Source organism: Aquarana catesbeiana, linkage group LG05, assembly GCF_042186555.1.
Source record: "Aquarana catesbeiana isolate 2022-GZ linkage group LG05, ASM4218655v1, whole genome shotgun sequence".
Taxonomy (NCBI): Eukaryota; Metazoa; Chordata; class Amphibia; order Anura; family Ranidae; genus Aquarana; species Aquarana catesbeiana.
The window spans coordinates 464,681,196-464,699,170 of NC_133328.1; the positions used below are offsets into that span (position 1 = coordinate 464,681,196).

Sequence of the window (17,975 nt, forward strand, 5' to 3'; positions counted from 1 at the left end):
CTTGGATGGTAGGGAAGGAACCTGGACCCAGAGCGCAAGCGCCGTGTACAGCTGATTGTCAATCTTGAGCTTCGGCTATCTCCGGCGGGTGTTAGTAGTTCGTACTGCGCAGGCGCTGCGCAGTACAGGGGGGGAACTTATCCGCCGAGGGAACTTATTCGGCAAGACACCGGCACACGGCCAGCCTAATAATGTTCAAACTAATGAGAAAAGGGGAAAGAAGCAGCAAACTGACAAGAAACGTTCAGCCATTTCTTCACTTTCACAATTCAAATGCAGCTCCCTTCAGTGTGAGGAAAAACCTGCTGGGTGAGTAGCCGTGTGAACTCCTCAGACACCCTCAGCTCTCTCTGTGCACGGCTCCCCCTCGCCTGCTGAAGTCACGTACATTAAAGTCCGCGCGGCATCATGACACCCGCGCGAGACAGTGTGCGCGCGCACCGCTCCCGCCTCCCCACAGAGTTCCCGCTGGCACCTCCTCCCCCGTCCGTGAACCCGCACAGTCAAACCTCTATGTATGTTTAAAAACAAAAACAGCACTAATGGCGTGATAGGAAAGGAATACTGCCAAGCAATGGCCTTACATATTGACTGCTTCAGTGGGCTATGACGAGCCTCGTCACTAACGTAGAAGAGGCGTTGCCGCCACTAAAACACACAGGGCAGTGCCGTGCTTGCGCGGCGCGCCCACTTCCTACGGCGCATGCACACAGCCATATTGCTCGTGCAGGAGGTGCAGAGACGTGCACGAGTCACAAACACTTTTTTTTTTTATTATCTAATTACACCCTAATATCCTCTGTAATAAACCTCCTCACGGCCAGACACACGGTGAGTACCTCGGGGGATAGCACTGAATGCAAGGACTGGTTGGGCTTTTGGAATGGAGTGAACGCGGGTCGGCTCTGTGGCGCGCTCTCGCTGCATTGCGGGCTGTGAAGGGTGTTCGTGCCCCCGTGCTTGTGCTTCACATGGCTGGTTGTACAATGACCGAGGCGTGCACGCACGTCGGTTTAGGTGTATACAGCGGGAGAGCCCGGTGTCTGAGTGGCTTCGGGCTAGGGAAGAGGGATGGTGATGTTGGGCATGCGCCGGGGGTGTCATGGCGGACGTTCCTGTGTGGAGTGTGCACGCGGGAGCTTCTCTTGTCCTTAAGAGCGCGCGGTGTCGATGGTAGTGGAGCGAGGAATGATCACATGACCACGCCGAGCTGCACAGGGGGTGGGATGCCCGCGTGTGGTGTATGAGCGGCGCTACCTGAGAACCGCTCATAGCTGATGACGTCTGTTATATGTAGCCTATTCCTTTGTCTAAGGATGACTGAAATAAAAGTTTTAGCTATTGGAAGCCACTATTTCCCATTAATTAACTTTTATTGCCCAAGTCTTAGTTTTATTTCCACTTCCTGTCGCTGCCTATTTTGCATGGGCGTCTAACCTTGGCGTAAATGACAGCTGCGGTCACTGAGCACTGTACGCTTTACTGATAGGTCAGCATACCGCCCAACGTTTTGAGATGAGAATGAGGGACACCTACTGGCGAATGTATGTAGGCATAGGACACACCCCCCTGCCGCACCCTCTTAACCGCTTCAGCCCCGGAAGATTTTAAGAGATATATAATGTTATGCCGAGTAAATTGATACCCACAACATGTCACGCTTCAAAATTGAGCCTGCTCGTGGAATGGCGACAAACTTTTACCCTGAAAAATGTCCATAGGCGACGTTTAAGTTTCTACAGGTTACCAGTTTTGTGTTACAGAGAAGGTCTAGGGCTAGAATTATTACACTCGCTCTAACGATCGCAGCGATACCTCACGTGTGGTTTGAACACCGTTTTCATATGCGGGCGCAACTCACGTATGCGTTCGCTTCTGCGCGCGAGATCGTCGGGACGGGGTGCTTTAAATTTTTTTTCTTTATTTTACTTTTTATTTTGATACTGCCCCCCCCCCCTTTTTTTTTTGTCACTTTTATTCCCATTACAAGAAATGTAAACATCTCTTTTAATAGAAAAGAAACATGACAGGACCTTTTTAAATATGAGATCTAGGGTCAAAAAGACCTCAGATCTCATATTTACACAAAAATGCAATAAAAGAAAAAAAAATCTCCTTTTAAGAGCATTAGGCGAATGTGATGTTTGCATAGTTGCCAACATTGCAAAAAAAAAAAATGTGGGACACTTTTTTGGCTGTAGGCGGAGTCGTACAATAAGGGGGCGGGGAATTCGTTTGTAGGCTTGGTTTAGCAAAAAATACAAGTGTGGCCTGCAAAAATGGGCGAATAGTGGGCGTGGCTTAAATGGGTGTGGCTCATGAGGGTGTGGTTAGAGTCTGAGATGAATGAGGGGAATGACGGGACAGCAGCCCCAGATGCTACACAATAAAAATATGTGTATTCTAGAAAGTTTAACAATCAGCAGATAAAGATACTCCAAACACCTGGTGTTAGCACTTCAATCATCCCGGCACCATGGTTGTTATGGTGTCAGGATGATTGAATCGCATTATTTCTATTATTACGTTGTAATATAAAATGAAATCATTCAACTCACCATAATGCAGAATCAGTGGGACCACTGAGCGTGTCACCTGCTACGTCGCCTGCCATCAGGTGCCCCCAGCAGAGTCCGTCCTTAGATCAGGTGCCCCCAGCAGAGTCTGTCCTTGCATCAGGTGCCCCAGCAGAGTGCCTCCTTCCATCAGGCATTCCCAGTACAGTACCTCTTACGTCAGGTGTCCCCAGCGGAGTGTTGGCTGCAGATGGAGTGTTGGCTACAGTCTATCTACATCTCCTCAAGAGTGGTGACAAGGGGAGAGAGGTGTGCGGGTGGAGGCATGGTGACTTGGGGTGTTACAGGCTGACTTGGGGAAGGGTGGTGACCTGGGGGGTGCAGGCATGGTGGTGACTAGGCCGGAGGGGGTGCAGGCATGGTGGTGACTAGGCCGGAGGGGGTGCAGGCATGGGGGGAGGGGGATGCAGGCATGGTGTTGTCATGGGGGGAGGCGGGTGCAGGTATGGTGGTGATATGGGGGGAGGCGGGTGCAGGTATGGTGGTGATATGGGGGGAGGGGGCCAGGGCTGGACTGGGACAAAAATGTGACCCTGGACTTCATCCAGACCGGCCCAGGGCACAACACATCAGGGTACGGTATATCAGTGCACAGCATATCAGGGTACAGCACACCAGGCCACATCAGGGTACAGAGCCCAGCACATCAGCGTATAGGGCACAGCACATCAAGACATGACATTGAGGCACAGGACATCGGGGCACATCAGGGTACAGAGCCCAGCACATCAGGTCACGGGGCACATCGGGGCATAGAAGATTGGGGCAGGGCACATGGCACATTATGGGGCACATAGCACATCAGGGCACATTATGGAAAAGTCAGGGCACATGGCACATTATGGGGCACAGGGCACATCAGGGCATATAGCACATTATGGGGCACGTCGGGGCACGTCAGGGCACATGGCACATTATGGGGCACATCAGGGCACATTATGGGGCACGTCAGGGCGCATAGCACATCAGGGCACATTATGGGGCTCATCATGGCACATTAGGGCATGGGGCACCTCAGGGGGCACATTACCAACTAGCCAGTATGCAGAGTAGCGCAGGAAGCGTGTCTGTAGTAAGTTCTCTCATGTCAGTGACTCACGAGCGGCTGCTCCCCGGTGGCCCCCCCTCTCTTCTCGTCAAAGACGAGACACTGACAGACACGGGGCAGAGCGGAGGGAGGATTTCCTTGTGTTCAGTGGAGAGGGGTCACCAATCCCTGTAGCTAATAGGCTTCAGTGTACAATAGAATTTTCTATTTGTACACTGAAGAGAGAAGCCGATTGGCTGCCCCTCTCCCCTGCACTGAACACAAGGGGAAACAACTCATTGACTCACTCGTGGGGCGACGGCGGCCATTTTTGTGGAGCCGTTGCCGTTTTTTTACAAAAACACTCACGATTTTCTCGTGACAATCCCAAAAATTCGGGAAAACACCCAGGACTAGATTAAATCGGGACGAGGGTCCCAAAATCGGGATTGTCCCGGGAAAATCGGGATTGTTGGCAACTATGTGTTTGACGTCACGTCCGCCAGTCAATGCTATGGAGCCAAGTGGGGGCCATCTTCCCCTCACTCGGGAGCCAGCCAAACGGGAGAGAGGACTCGATTGTTTCCGGTGCTACCGGTGGCACCGGAGACCACTGGAGTGAGGGGGCCCTCTCCCGCTGCTGAATCCGCTGCTGAGACACTTTTATCTGAAAGCAGGCTACCCGCTGAAGAAGAGGATACCGGGTTATGGCAGCTATCTGCTGCCATAACGGTATTCCTCTTCAAACAGCCGGTGTATAATGACGGAAGGCGGTCTGTAAATGGTTAAATGACAACTACTCAGTCATCCAACACTTTACCCGCATTCAATTTTTATAATTTTTTTTTTTCACACAAATAGCTTTCTTTTGGTGGTATTTAATCACCACTGTGTTGTTTTTTTTTTTTTTTTTTTTTTTATATATTTTTTGTGCTATAAATGATAAAAGGCCAAAATAAAAAAAAAAAAAAAAACTTTTTTTCTTATTTGCAAAGTTTTATAACTGAAACTAAGTAATTTGAGAAATTTATACTGCTACATTTCTTTGGTAAAAATAACCCAAATCGGTGCATATTATTTGGTCTGTGTGAAGCTTCTAGAATCTACAACCTATGGTACCAATCATTGAAAATCGATCACACCTGATTTACTGGATGGTTGCAGACTGATCTGCGTGTAGCGGAACAGTAAAATCATCAGCTACACAGAGATCACTGACAGGCTGCAGTGATTGCCACTATATACCCTTTTGGATGATCTGTAAACCACGGTTACATCATAAACTGCACAGTTTCTTCAGTGCTCAGCGTTCAGGAGGTGGAGATTTTCTCACTGCAGCCTGTATACACGCCCACATGTGTGATGCCAATATCATGTGACCTGGCTATCTGAGATCAAGAACAAGTAACTGTTTTCTCCAGCATAAAAGACACAACTGAGCATGTGCAGGTTGAGGTTGGCTACCTTGCCTGTTCTTTCCAAGGTAGACCTTGCAGGAGGGGAGGATCTATGCATACAGGATAAAACAGCCTTTTCCCCCCTCATTTTCCAGGACAGCTACTTGAGAGATGATTGGCTCTGCCTTCTACAGGAAACACAAATCGGACACAATTTAAAAGGCCCCTCCCTTTCCCCTGACCCTCAGTTGTTTTGTGTTTCTGGACCTCCAGGAGTACGCACCGTCATGTTTGTTTCTTTCGTTTGTTCTGGTGATTGTGGTTAGCGGACCCCCTTGTTCAGAATACTCAGACTGGTTGTGGCCATGTCTGCAGTATTTTCTGCTTTTTTCAGCAGTCTGACAAGGGTCCCCCTGTGTTTCTGGTGGTTACTTGCTTTAGGGAATCTTCTGCAACTTCCACCCCCAGCGTCCTGATCCACCTTGGTACACCCAGAGAGAGCTTCCTTGTGTCCTTTTCACCGTTTTGGGTGTACCAAGATGGCGAGTGCACTTCCTGTCTCACCGCGGGACCGGAAGTGATGACACGCACTTCCGGACGCCGAGCCTCTTTATGTTTGAAAAGGACCGGCTCAGGCACACGCTGCTGGGGAGGTTTTGTTGGCTGTACAGCAAATGGACAGCGTCCAAGCTCATTACAACGCTCTCCTACCTGGTCCTTCTCATCATGGAGAGTAAGGACACCCCTGAGGATGGTGCACCTGCTCTGTCTAATCCAGCGGCTGCAATGGGGTCCTGTGTTACCCCTAAAGTTAGTACTTTTCCGTTGTAATGAGAGATTGTATATCCAGGGGTAAAATGTATTAGAAAGTGTAATTTGTATGCCTTTCTTGTTATGGTTTCTTTTTTCTAGGTTGACAAACCTGTGAAAAGGAAATGTGGAAATTGTAGATCCAAGCTTCCTGATAGCTGTAGAAAACGGTTATGTGAGACATGTATTTGTTCAGTGGCAGGGGCTGAGTCTGCTTCTAACCTAAAAGAATTGATGGTTTCCATGAAGGAAGTAGTTTCCTCCTTTCAAGCCTTTAATGATAGGTTAGCTAGGTTGGGCCCTTCCACACCAGTCACAGTGACAGTACCCCAGGTTCCTTCGGTCTCGTCAAGATCTCTACCCCCTTTTGGTGTTACCCATTAGTTCCCGTGCGGTCTCTGATCCAGAGGAGGGGCAGAACTCATATTCCTCATCTGACGAGGAATCCGGGTCAGAGATTGAGGAAACGTAACATGTCTAGATACCTATTTCCAGTCGAAGATATTGAAGAACTGTTGAAAGCAGTTTTTACTTCTGAACAGAGAGCCACCACAAAAATCTCAATCGGTTCAGGATAGAATGTATAGGGGTCTTCAAGGGCATAAGCCTAAATGTTTTCCAGTACACCAGTCACTTAAAGATATGGTCCTGTCAGAATGAAAAGGGCCTGAGAAAAGGTTGTTCCAGTCCAGAGGGCATAAGAGGAGGTTTCCCTTTCAGTCTGACATTGAAGAGATGTTTAAGTGTCCCAGACTGGATGCTCCTATGTCTCAAGTGTCTAAAAGATCTGATCTTTCATTTGAAGACTCTGGGGTTCTTAAGGACCAGATGGATAGGAAAGCTGACGCTTTGCTCCGTAAGGCCTGGCAGGCTGCGGCCTTCTCTCTGGGACCAGCCCTGGCATCCACCTGCTTAGCTAGAAATCTAGATGTTTGGGTCCAGAGGCTAGATGCCCTGCTCTCCACCGACACACCTTTAGAAGAGATCAAAGAATCTCCCCCCCGATTGCCAAATCAGTGGCTTTCTTGGCAGACGTGGCAGCAGACTGGGTTAGATCAGTGGCCAAAACGTCAGCTTTGATCAATTGCTCTAGACGGGCAATCTGGTTAAAATCCTGGAATGGGGATCTGACCTCCAAGAATAAACTCTGCGGTATTCCCTTTGAAGGCAAACTATTGTTTGGTTCGACTTTAGAGGAAGTACTTGCTCGGTCCTCGGAAAAAGGTAAAGGTTAAGCCTCAAAGTAAGAGGCCCTTTCGTAGTTTTCGGGGTAAAGCTAACGTCAAACCGGGGGGTCAGCAGGCAAAGAAAAAATGGTCGTTTAGCAAAGACAAAGCTAAGGGGTCTCTCTTTGCTCCTTCAACACAGGCAAAAAGCTCTCAGTGACGCCAGGTCAGGGGTAGGAGGAAGCCTGACCTTTTTCCGCAAGGAATGGGCAAAAGTAACAGAAAATCCTTTTGTTCTCAAGGTCATAAGAGGGTTTCAGGTTGGAATTCAATCTTCTTCCTCCCCAGAGGTTTTTTTTTCTCGCTCATCTGCTGAGGGACCAAGAGAAATGGCAGGGCATGTTAGGTCTGATTTCTCTTTGGAAATCAGAAGGGGTTATTTCCCCTTTTCCGGAGGATCAAAAATTCCAAGGATTTTATTCCCATGTTTTCCTGGTAAGGAAGGCATCAGGAGGATTCCGGATGGTCATCAATCTGAGCCTCCTAAACACTTTCTTTCTTGGTTTACAGGTTGTTTCCGGATGGAAAGCATTTACTCACTCAGGAATCTGTTATGGCCAGAGGTATTCATGGTGGGTGACCCTGGATCTTCAGGATGCTTACCTCCATGTTCCAATATAGCAGGATCATCAGAGGTTTTTGAGGTTTGTGATCCTCTTGGAAAACGGCTTAAGTCATTGGCAGTTCAGAGCCCTCCCTTTTGGTCTTTCGGCAGCCCCATGAATCTTTATAAAGGTGATGGCCTTTTTTTTTTCGTTTGCAGAAAATTTCAATTGTCCCTTATTTGGACGACTTTTAGATCTTTGCCCAGGAGAAAGAGGGCCTGGATCGGGATCTGCAAGTAGTTCTGCAGACCTTCCAAAGATCTGCAGAAATCTGCTTTGGTGCCCCCCCAGGGCTGTCTTTTTTTTTTTTTTTTTGGGCTACCTGATAGACTGTCGCCCAAAGAATTTTCTTACCTGAAGAGAAGATTTCCAAGATCCTCCCTTCCGTGCAGAAATTCAGGTGATATCCTTAGGCATCCCTGCATCCAATAATGCAGCTGTTGGGCTTGATGACTGCAGCAATTCCGGTAGTGCCCTGGGCCCAATTGCATTCCAGGCCCCTACAGGCATTTCTCCTGCATTGTTGGGATCGCAGAAAGGCCTCTCTGGACCAGATTGTGCAGCTTCCAGGAGACAATTCTCTCAATCTGTCCTGGTGGGTCTGACCGGAGCATCTGCAGGTAGGGTTGGCTTGTGCCCAGCATTTCCCGGTAAAGATTACCACAGACGCCAGAGAGGATTGGCAGGCTCAGGGCGCCTGGCAGCCAGAAGAGGCAGCCCAATCCTAAAACTACAGGGAACTGAGAGGTTGAGTCACGTGATCGTGACAACTTCCGCCCATACCCGGAAATCGAGCCCTTCACTGCATGAACTGATCAGGCAGATTTCACGGATGATATTTTTACCTGCTGTTCACTCTGGGTGCCAGGATATCAGGCACTCATACATGTGAGTTGAATATCTTTTAATTTTTTGGAATAAGTTATTTTTAAACGGTACTGCGCAATGAGGTTTTCTCTATTGTATCCATCTATATGAGGAACATTCATCATAGTTAACCAACGGTCCAGAGGATATCTACAGGGCTTGCCCCACACACGCCTTTGACCTAACTAGCAATAGTTGGTCCAATCCCAAGGGTGAGTGCACATCTACTAGGGGGGCACCCCATTTAAGCACATAAGGAGCACGGAACTACTTATCAAGTCACAGCACTGTATATGTCCTGGGGACCTGGCGCATCACGGTAAATGCCCGCTGATAGCAGACGTTTACCACGTGATCACTCCATCAAATGGAGGAGCTTCACTTGTAAACAAACCGGCGTCGTGTCATGATGCCGGTTCCTCCCTCCCCTCTCTGTAGAGATCGGTACAGCGTGAGTGGAGAGAGGAAGAGATCGCTTGCAGCGCTGTGGGCACTACAGATCCAGCCCACAGCGCTGCTTAGTGACCATACTCTGCTAATACTCGCCAATACTCTGCAAAAAATTTGAACAGAAACAAAGAAATTTTTCTCCAAGCGTCTTCCAGGACAGCCCATGAGACCTTGGGCTCCTCCTACCAGGACAGGAAACACGTCACCCCCACCAGATAAAAGGGCGGTCCTCCAGGCCCATATCAGTTATTTGTGTTTCCTCCGGATGTTCATGGAACCTGCTCCCATAGGCCTTATAAGCAGGGGCTTTGTATGGCTATTTTCTGGGGCATATCACTTACCTCTTCCTCTGCCAGAAGCAGCACACTGCTGGGGAGGTTGGCTGTGCTGCTGTTCCCTGTCCTCAGTGCCTGGAGAGGGCCAGGACCGGTGTGAGGTTGTGCCCCTAGCGCAGTGCATTGTACTATAGCTCAGCTGAGCTTCGGTTGTCCTTCCCTGCCGACAGCGTGACTGATCTGAGCAGGGAATGGAGGAGGCCGCAGCGCTCGAGGGGGCGGAGCTATTGCGCTCCAAGCAGGCCCACAGGAAGTGCCTGGAGAGGGTTACTTCCGGGGCATATGACCTCATCATCGGGCGCCGGGGACGAGGTTCCAGTCTTCATAAACGGCACGAACAGAGAACGCTGGCTGCTGGTGTTTCTTGGTGTTAAGCAGCCAGGCTGTGGATGACCAAGAGGGGCAGAATGGATCCTCCTGCAGTACCTGCACAGGCAGCGGATGCAGTTCCCAACACCAGCACCTCACAGGTAAGCCTGGGGTGTTCTGTCACCACCTTGCTATCCCTGTGAGTGTTCCCTCCCCCTCCCCCCTCTGTAGTAGTGGGTGTAAGGGGACACATTTCCTCCCTCCTGCACGTGGTGTTACGGAGTGATTGGGTGGCTTTAATTACATTGTGGGTCATTTATTTTGTCTTGCAGACCAATACTCAGGACAAGGCCCAAGCGCAGCCACTTAAAAGGAAATGTGCGGTTTGCGCAAACAAATTGAGCTCCTCATGGAGCAAAGCAGTTTGTCGCACCTGTATAGAAGGCCTAGTAAAGGATGACCCGGTTGCCTCTTGCTAGAAGATGCTTACTTCTGTTAGGGATGAGCTTGCGTCCACCTTCAGTTCCTCTAGAACGCTTATTGACAAGCTCCAGACTCCAGCAGAGAGTCCGTCTTCACTGAAGGCGTCAGTAAACACTCCGCAGCAGGCAGAGAGTGAGGACTCTGAGGCTGAGGTCAGATCTACCCGTTCTTCTCTGGAAGAATCAGGGTCAGATACAGAGCCCAGAGATAGAAAATCCACTCCAGGCTCAAGATTTAAGTTATCTGTTGAGGATGTAGATGACTTATTAAAGGCTATCTATACTACCCTTGAATTAAAAGAGGAAGAGGTTCAGTTATCCAAACATGATCTTATGTATAAAGGATTGCATAAGAGAAAATTGAGAGTTTTTCCAGTTCATAGTTCTTTGGTTGATACTATTAAACTGGAATGGGATAATCCTGAGAGAAAACCATTCTTCTCTAGTAACCTAAAAAGGAGGTTTCCTTTTGATGAGGACACTGCGCAGCCATGGAATAAGAATCCCAAGTTAGACGCACCTCTTTCAAAGGTTTCAAAAAACTCGGACCTGGCGTTCGATGATATGGGTACGCTTAAGGATCCGATGGACAAGAGGGGGGATATCCCGCAGTACCATGGGCGAGACTCCGTCAGCGTCCGTTACAAAGGTTTCTTTTAAGAAACTGGGACGGGGACGTAAGGTCCCTGGAGTCAAGGATCTGGCTTCCCGACAGGATAAAAAGAAGCCTGTGGTGGTGGAGAGCTGGTCAGCACCTAGCAGGAGGTCTCCCATGGTCCTTTCCCATTTCCCGAAGGATTACCACGGATGCGAGTTCCTGGGGATGGGGGGCCCACCTCAGCAATGCAGTAGCACAAGGAGAGTGGTCCCCAGAGGAGGCAAGGGCCTCATCCAATCAAAGAGAGCTGCTTGCAGTCCAGAGAGCCCTCCAGTCTTTTCAGATGGAGATCAGGGGTCACAACCTCCAAATTCTGTCAGACAATATAGCGACAGTCGCGTATATCAACAAGCAGGGAGGCAAGAGAAGCCGGAGGCTTCAGTCCATTGCCCAGGAGATCCTTTCTTGGGCAGAGGGGAATCTAGCCTCTATTTCTGCTGTACACCTGAAGGGGACAAACAATTGCCTGGCAGATTATCTCAGCCGTCACAGGATAGACCGAGACAACTGGTCCCTTCATCCCGAAGTCTTTGCAGACCTCACCAAGAGATGGGGTTATCCGGTAGCGGATTTGTTCGCAAACCGAAACAACCGCAAGACGGAGATATTCTTTTCCATGAACCCGGCAGACCAAGCCTTGGGGATCGATGCCTCCAGGCCTATGTTATGCCTTTCCGCCAATCAGACTGATTCCAGAAGTCCTCCGGAAGTTTCGGCTGGAAGAGACAGATCTGATTCTAATTGCCCCGTTTTGGCCCAAGAGGCCATGGTTTTCCCTGCTACAGTCTCTGGTTTCAGAGCCTCCGTGGAGTCTTCCGAAAAGGGAAGACCTATTATTGCAGGGTCCAGTATCACACCCTCAGGTGGTTTCCTTAAACTTGACAGCCTGGTATCTGAAGAAAAGATACTGAGCGCCCAAGGGTTCTCTGACAAAGTAGTCAGGACTCTCGTTAATTGCAGGAAGCCGGTTACTAGAGCCATATATTCCAAAGTTTGTAAAAGGTTTAACTCATGGTTATCTGAAAATGATAGATTAACTCATGATATTCCGTCTATTTTGGAATTTTTCCAAGAGGGTGTCGACAAAGGTCTTTCTGTTAGTACCTTAAAGGTACAGGTGGCAGCTATTAGTGTGTTCCTCCAGTTTTCTCTCCTGGAAAATCCCACTATAGCCAGATTTTTCAAATCTATCTCTAGGGCCAGACCAGTAGTAGTGAGAAGTTGTCCAACGTGCGATCTGTCCCTAGTACTTCAAACTCTGGTAGAATTTCCGTTTGTACCTCTGGAAAGTATGTCAGTTACTTACATTAAAAACTGTTCCTTATAGCTGTTACCTCAGCTCGTAGGGTAAGTGAGTTGCAGGCCCTATCAGTAAGGAAGCCCTTCCTCACGATTTTTGAGGATCGAGTTGTGTTACGAACCGATCCAGGTTTTTTGCTCAAGGTGGCAAGTACATTCCACAAATCTCAGAACATTGTATTGCCAACCTTTTGTAGTTCGCAACAGGGTGACTTAGAAAGAAAATTTAATTTTCTAGATGTAAGAAGGATTCTCTTGGTCTATCTTGAGGTCACGAAGACCTTTAGGAAAACTGATGCCTTGTTTTTCCTCTTTTCTGGAGTTCACAAGGGGAATAGTGCATCTAAAGCCACATTGACTAGATGGATAAAGCAAGCCATCTTGGAAGCTTACAAAATTAGGGAGGTCCCTACACCTTTTGTTACTGCGCACTCAACTAGAGCCTTGTCTACGTCTTGGGCTGAGAGGGCTGGTGCCTCACCGGAACAAATTTGCAGGGCTGCCACTTGGTCCAGTTACTCGACCTTCATTAAACATTATCGCCTGGATCTCCTATCAGCTCAGGAGCAGGCGTTTGGTCGTAAGGTCCTTCAGGCAGTTGTCCCTCCCTAGACTGGTAAGTTCTGGCTTATCGTCTCATGGGCTGTCCTGGAAGACGCTTGGAGAAAAACTGAGTTAGACTTACCGGTAACTCCTTTTCTGAGAGTCTTCAGACAATACCGGGTGGGAATCCGGCTGTCCTGGAAGTTATGTGTATTATGCATACAGTATGTTTTGCAGGGTCCTACGGTTCTTGAGAATACTGACATGGGCCTGGAGGACCGCCCTTTTATCTGGTGGGGTGACGTGTTTCCTGTCCTGGTAGGAGGAGCCCAAGGTCTCATGGGCTGTCCTGGAAGACTCTCAGAAAAGGAGTTACCGGTAAGTCTAACTCAGCTTTTTTTTACCAAATTTTCAGTGTTTTTTGATTTATAGCGCAAAAAAATTAAAAAAAACAGCGGTGATTAAATACCACCAAAAGAAAGTTCTATTTGTGTGGAAAAAAAAAAAGGAGAAACGTTTCAAATGGGTACAGTGTTGCATGACTGAGTAATTGTCATTCAAAGTGTGAGAGCACCGAAAGCTGAAAATTGGTCTGGTTAGGAAGGGGGTTTAAATGCCCAATGGTCAAGTAGTTAATATACATGTGATCCATATAATTTTGTGTTTAAAAATTAAGAAAAAAATCGAAAACCTAGCAGTACATAGCAATGCAAATATCACATGTATTATGCTTTCTTGAATTGATCATACAGAGGAATCATGCGTAATGCAAATTAGTGACAAAATTAGATAAAATCAGGTTCTGTCAATTTGCTAATTTCTATGACAATTTTCTTGTGTATTTGCGACCCAGCCGGTATACTGAGATGTTTGTATACAGCTTCCGTGACAGGAGTCGCTTTGGGCGGGGGGCTCGTGGAACCCATTTTCCAGCTCCCCTGGCCCCTCTTATGTGTAAGTAACCTTGTGTCTATTAGGGGCACAGGGTGACTGAGAACCCCAGTCAGGTCTGTCCTAACCAGAATCCCAGTACAACCACACCAGACTCATTTCGTTTTACCCCTGTTATCCAGGATTCTATATGTGTGGTTTGTGTTGAAAGTTGAAGGGGCTCTTTCACTTGGGACATTAATATTTATGAACAATCTTTCTTGAGAAATATGACGATAAATCATTTCAGACTGCTAGAATATTGTAGGCAGGGTGGAAATAAATCTTTTTTTAAAAAATCAAAAAAAAATAATTTGTTTAATTTTTATTTTAAATCTGATTTTTTTTTTTTTGTTTATCAAAATTATTTTAATAAAATGCTTTTGGAGTAAAAAGCTATTTAAAGATAGTATTCTATTTAAGATACATTAAGAATTTGGTTTATTCAACATGAAATGGAGCTTAGTTATGTAGCATGAGGCTGTATATTCTGCAATATTTACATTTTTGGTAAACATATTCAATGAATCCAAGCTCTGCAAGCTGAGATAACATGCACTTCATTGATGCATTCACACATTTTCACAGTAACCATGAGATAAAACAAAGTTCAGGAATATTCCTTTATTCCATTGTTTTGCAAACACTACAAACCATATGATTGAATCGGTTCTGACATTGCTGTTTTACTAACCTGACAGCCTATTATTCTAAATAGGAAACCTTCATTTTGTTTGCAAATATTAAGGATTCTAACTACCAGTAAGAATAAGCCCGTACATTTAAAGAGCACCTGTCATTTATGATCCATCATGGCAGCGCCTGTTAGCATCCACTCACTTGCTGCCGCCACGTCCCTCACCTTGTTGTGTCACTGCCGCATCACCAGCCATCCCATTAAAGTGAATGGGACTGTTGGTGAGTCAACAGCGGGTCAGAGGAGGAGCCACTGCAGGACAGAGATGACAGTTGCTCTTTAAAAATTATGATTCAAACTTAGTTAATGTAAATTGAGCCTTTTTACTAGTGTTTTAAATTGTGATTTAAATCGACTTGATTTAAATCAAATCCACCCTGATTGTAGGAATGTCTCATAGACCATTCCTAGATAGTTTGAGGTGGGGTGGAGGTTATGTGTTTATTGTTAAGTAGCTAGCTCCCATTGTTCTCTTGTTTCTGTCTGCCTTGGGAGCAAACAAATATGGGGTGTATATGCTTATGTGGATTAGCTTAGGGTTAATGTCCGCTATTAGTTGCTAGAGGGGAGGGGGGATTTCTTCTGCAGCCCTTCCTAAAGACTGCTGTTAAAAAGTTTGAAAATACCTGTGTCTCTTGTTACTGAATGTAGTTTTACCCCACCCTGTGTTCTTCTGTGTGTATACAGTGAGGCAAAAAAGTATTTGATCCCCTGCTGATTTTGTACGTTTGCCCACTGACAAATGATAAGACTATAATTTTAATGGTAGGTTTTAACAGAGACAGAATAACAGAAAAAGGCATTTTAAAAAAAAATTATGAATTGATTTGCATTTTAATGCGTGAAATACGTTTTTGACCCCTTTGCAAAACATGACTTGGTAAATTGGTGGCAAAACCCTTGTTGGCAATCGCAGAGGTCAGATGTTTCTTGTAGTTAGCCACTAGGTTTGCACACATTTCGGGAGGGACTTTTTCCCACTCCTCTTTGCAGATCCTCTCCAAGTCATTAAGGTTTCAAGGCTGACGTTCGGTAACTCGAACCTTCAGCTCCCGCCACATATTTTCTATGGGTTTAAGGTCTGAAGACTGGCTAGGCCACTCCAGGACCTTAATGTGCTTTTTCTTGAGCCACTCCTTTGCTGCCTTGGCCGAGTGTTTTGGGTCATTGTCATGCTGGAATACCCATCCACGACCCATTTTCATTGCCCTGGCTGAAGGAAGGAGGTTCTCACCCAAGATTTGACTGGACCTGGCCCCTTTCCATCGTCCCTTTGATGCGGTGAAGTTGTCCTGTCCCCTTAGCAGAAAAACACCCCCAAAGCATAATGTTTCCATCTCCATGTTTGACGGTGGGATGGTGTTCTTAGGGTCATGCTGCATTCCTCCTCCAAATGCAGCAATTTGATGCCAGAGAGCTTGATTTTGGTCTCATCTCACCACAACACTTTTACCCATTTCTCTTCTGAATCATTCAGACGTTCATTAGCAAACTTCAGACGGGCCTGTACATGTGCTTTCCTGAGCAGGGGGACCTTGCGGGCGTTGCAGAATTTCAGTCCTTCGTAGCGTTGTGTGTTACCAATTGTTTTTTTAGGGAATACTGCCTTGATCATTGACAATATTCTCCCGTTTAGTTCTGGGCTGATTCTTCACTGTTCTCATGATCATTGAAACTCCACGAGGTGAGACCCTGTATGGAGCCCCAGACCGAGGGAGATTGACGACTATTTTGTGTTTCTTCCATTTGCGTATAATCTTACCAACTGTTGTCACCCTCTCACCAAGCTGCTTGGCAATGATCTTGTAGCTCATTCCAGGCCTGTGTAGGTCTACAATCTTGTCCCTGACATCCTTGGACAGCTCTTTGGTCTTGCCCATGGTGTTTGGAATCTGATTTGCTACTGTGGACAGGTCCTCCTTCTTCCTTCTTCTTTCTTTTTTTTTTTTTCTTTATACAGGTAACAAGCTGATGTTCTTTTTTGTTGTTTTTATAAATTTAATGTTTCCCACAATAAAATACATCACATCTATCCAGTACTAATTACCCTTTCTCCTACCCCCCCCCTTCTCCCACCCCTTCCCTTACCCCCTTACTTTCTCTATACCCCTTCCTCTGCTCTCTTGAATTCTAGATATCTCCCTGTCTGCTTAAACTTTCTCCAGTCTTTCCATTTACTTTCAAAACGCTCCATCCTCTCCACGGAGCCTGAGATATTCCAAATTTTAAATCTTGTCTACTTTCCTACACCAGCTTCCCATCTTAGGCCTTTCCTTCTCTTGCCATTGTCGGGGTATTAAGCTTTTAGCTGCGTTTATTGAATGGGGAACCAATGTTCTCAGGTAGTGTTTGGTTGACAATCTTACCACATGAAACAAACACTCCCATGGGTCTTCCTGGGTCTCTATATTAGTAATCTCTTTAACCGGTTCCCGACCGGCGCACACTAATGTACGTCGCCAGAATGGCACGGCTGGGCAAATGGGCATACCCGTACGTCCCTTTAAATTTGCCGCCGCGCCATTGCGCGCGCCGCCCGTGAGCTCCGTGAGTCGGGTCGCGGGTCCCGCAGACTCTATCGCCGCAGGGATACCCGAGATCGCCTCATGGAGAGATGCTAATGTAAACAAGCATCTCCCCGTTCTGCCTAGTGACAGTGTCACTGGTCTCTGCTCCCTGTGATCGGGAGCAGAGATTAGTGACGTGTCACAAGTAGCCACGCCCCCCCCACAGTTAGAAACACTCCCCAGGACATACTTAACCACTACACTGCCCCCTAGTGGTTAACCCCATTTTACACAGGAATCAGTGCATTTGTATAGCCATAATGTCGCAGTCACTGTAAAAATCGCTGATCGCCGCCATTACTAGTAAATAAAAAAAATTATTAATACAAATGCCATAAAACTATCCCCTATTTTGTAAACGCTATAACTTTTGCGCAAACCAATAAACATAATCAATAAATGCTTATTGTGATATTATATTTTTTTTTTTTTTTTACCAAAAATGTAGAAGAATATGTATCAGCCTAAACTGAGGAAAAAAAATGTTTTTTTAAATATTTTTTGGGGATATTTATTATAGCAAAAAGTAAAATATAATGCATTTTTTTCAAAATTGTCGCTTTTTTTGTTTATAGCGCAAAAAATTAAAATCACAGAGGTGGTTGGTCAAATACCACCAAAAGAAAGCTCTATTTGTGGAAAAAAAAAGATGTCAATTTTGTTTGGGAGCCACGTCGCACGACCGCGCAATTGTCAGTTAAAGCAATGCAGTGCCGAATCGCAAAAAGTGCTCTGGTCATGAAGTGGGTAAATTCTTCCGGGGCTGAAGTGGTTAGTTACCACTAACACCTCTCTCCAGTAGTTTTTAATTTTTGGGCACGTCCATGACAAATGGGCCATCGTTCCCACTTCCCCGCACTCCCACCAGCATAATCGTGAGACTTCCTTTTGATATTTGTTTGCCTTGTCCGGTGTTATATACCAGCGTGCGAGGCATTTATAATTCATTTCAATAGTGTTACTATCTGTTGCCGTAGAGTTTGTCATCTTGAGGATTTTCCTCCAATCTTGATCTTTCTCTGCCTTCCCCAGTTCTTCTTCCTACTTTGTTATGAATGGCGGTATTTCCGGCCCCTCCATTCTCACAAGGACCTTATAGATCCTAGAGATCCCCTTCCCTGCTCTTTCTGACACACAAAGCGCTCGAACGGTCGTAAGTCCTCCTCTGATCTTACTGGCTAAGGTAATGCTGTAACA

General features: G+C 46.6%; 1 protein-coding gene across 1 annotated transcript in view; it reads left to right on the top strand.

Annotated features, from left to right (window-relative positions):
* Positions 1-591: 591 nt before the first annotated feature.
* Positions 592-17,975, top strand: part of ZBTB14 (zinc finger and BTB domain containing 14) — a 39,318-nt gene continuing 21,934 nt past the window's right edge. Inside the window, exon 1 of the mRNA XM_073631411.1 lies at positions 592-831. Coding sequence (XP_073487512.1) covers positions 607-831 — 225 coding nt within the window. The 5' untranslated portion in view covers positions 592-606. The remainder of the gene's footprint in view (positions 832-17,975) is intronic.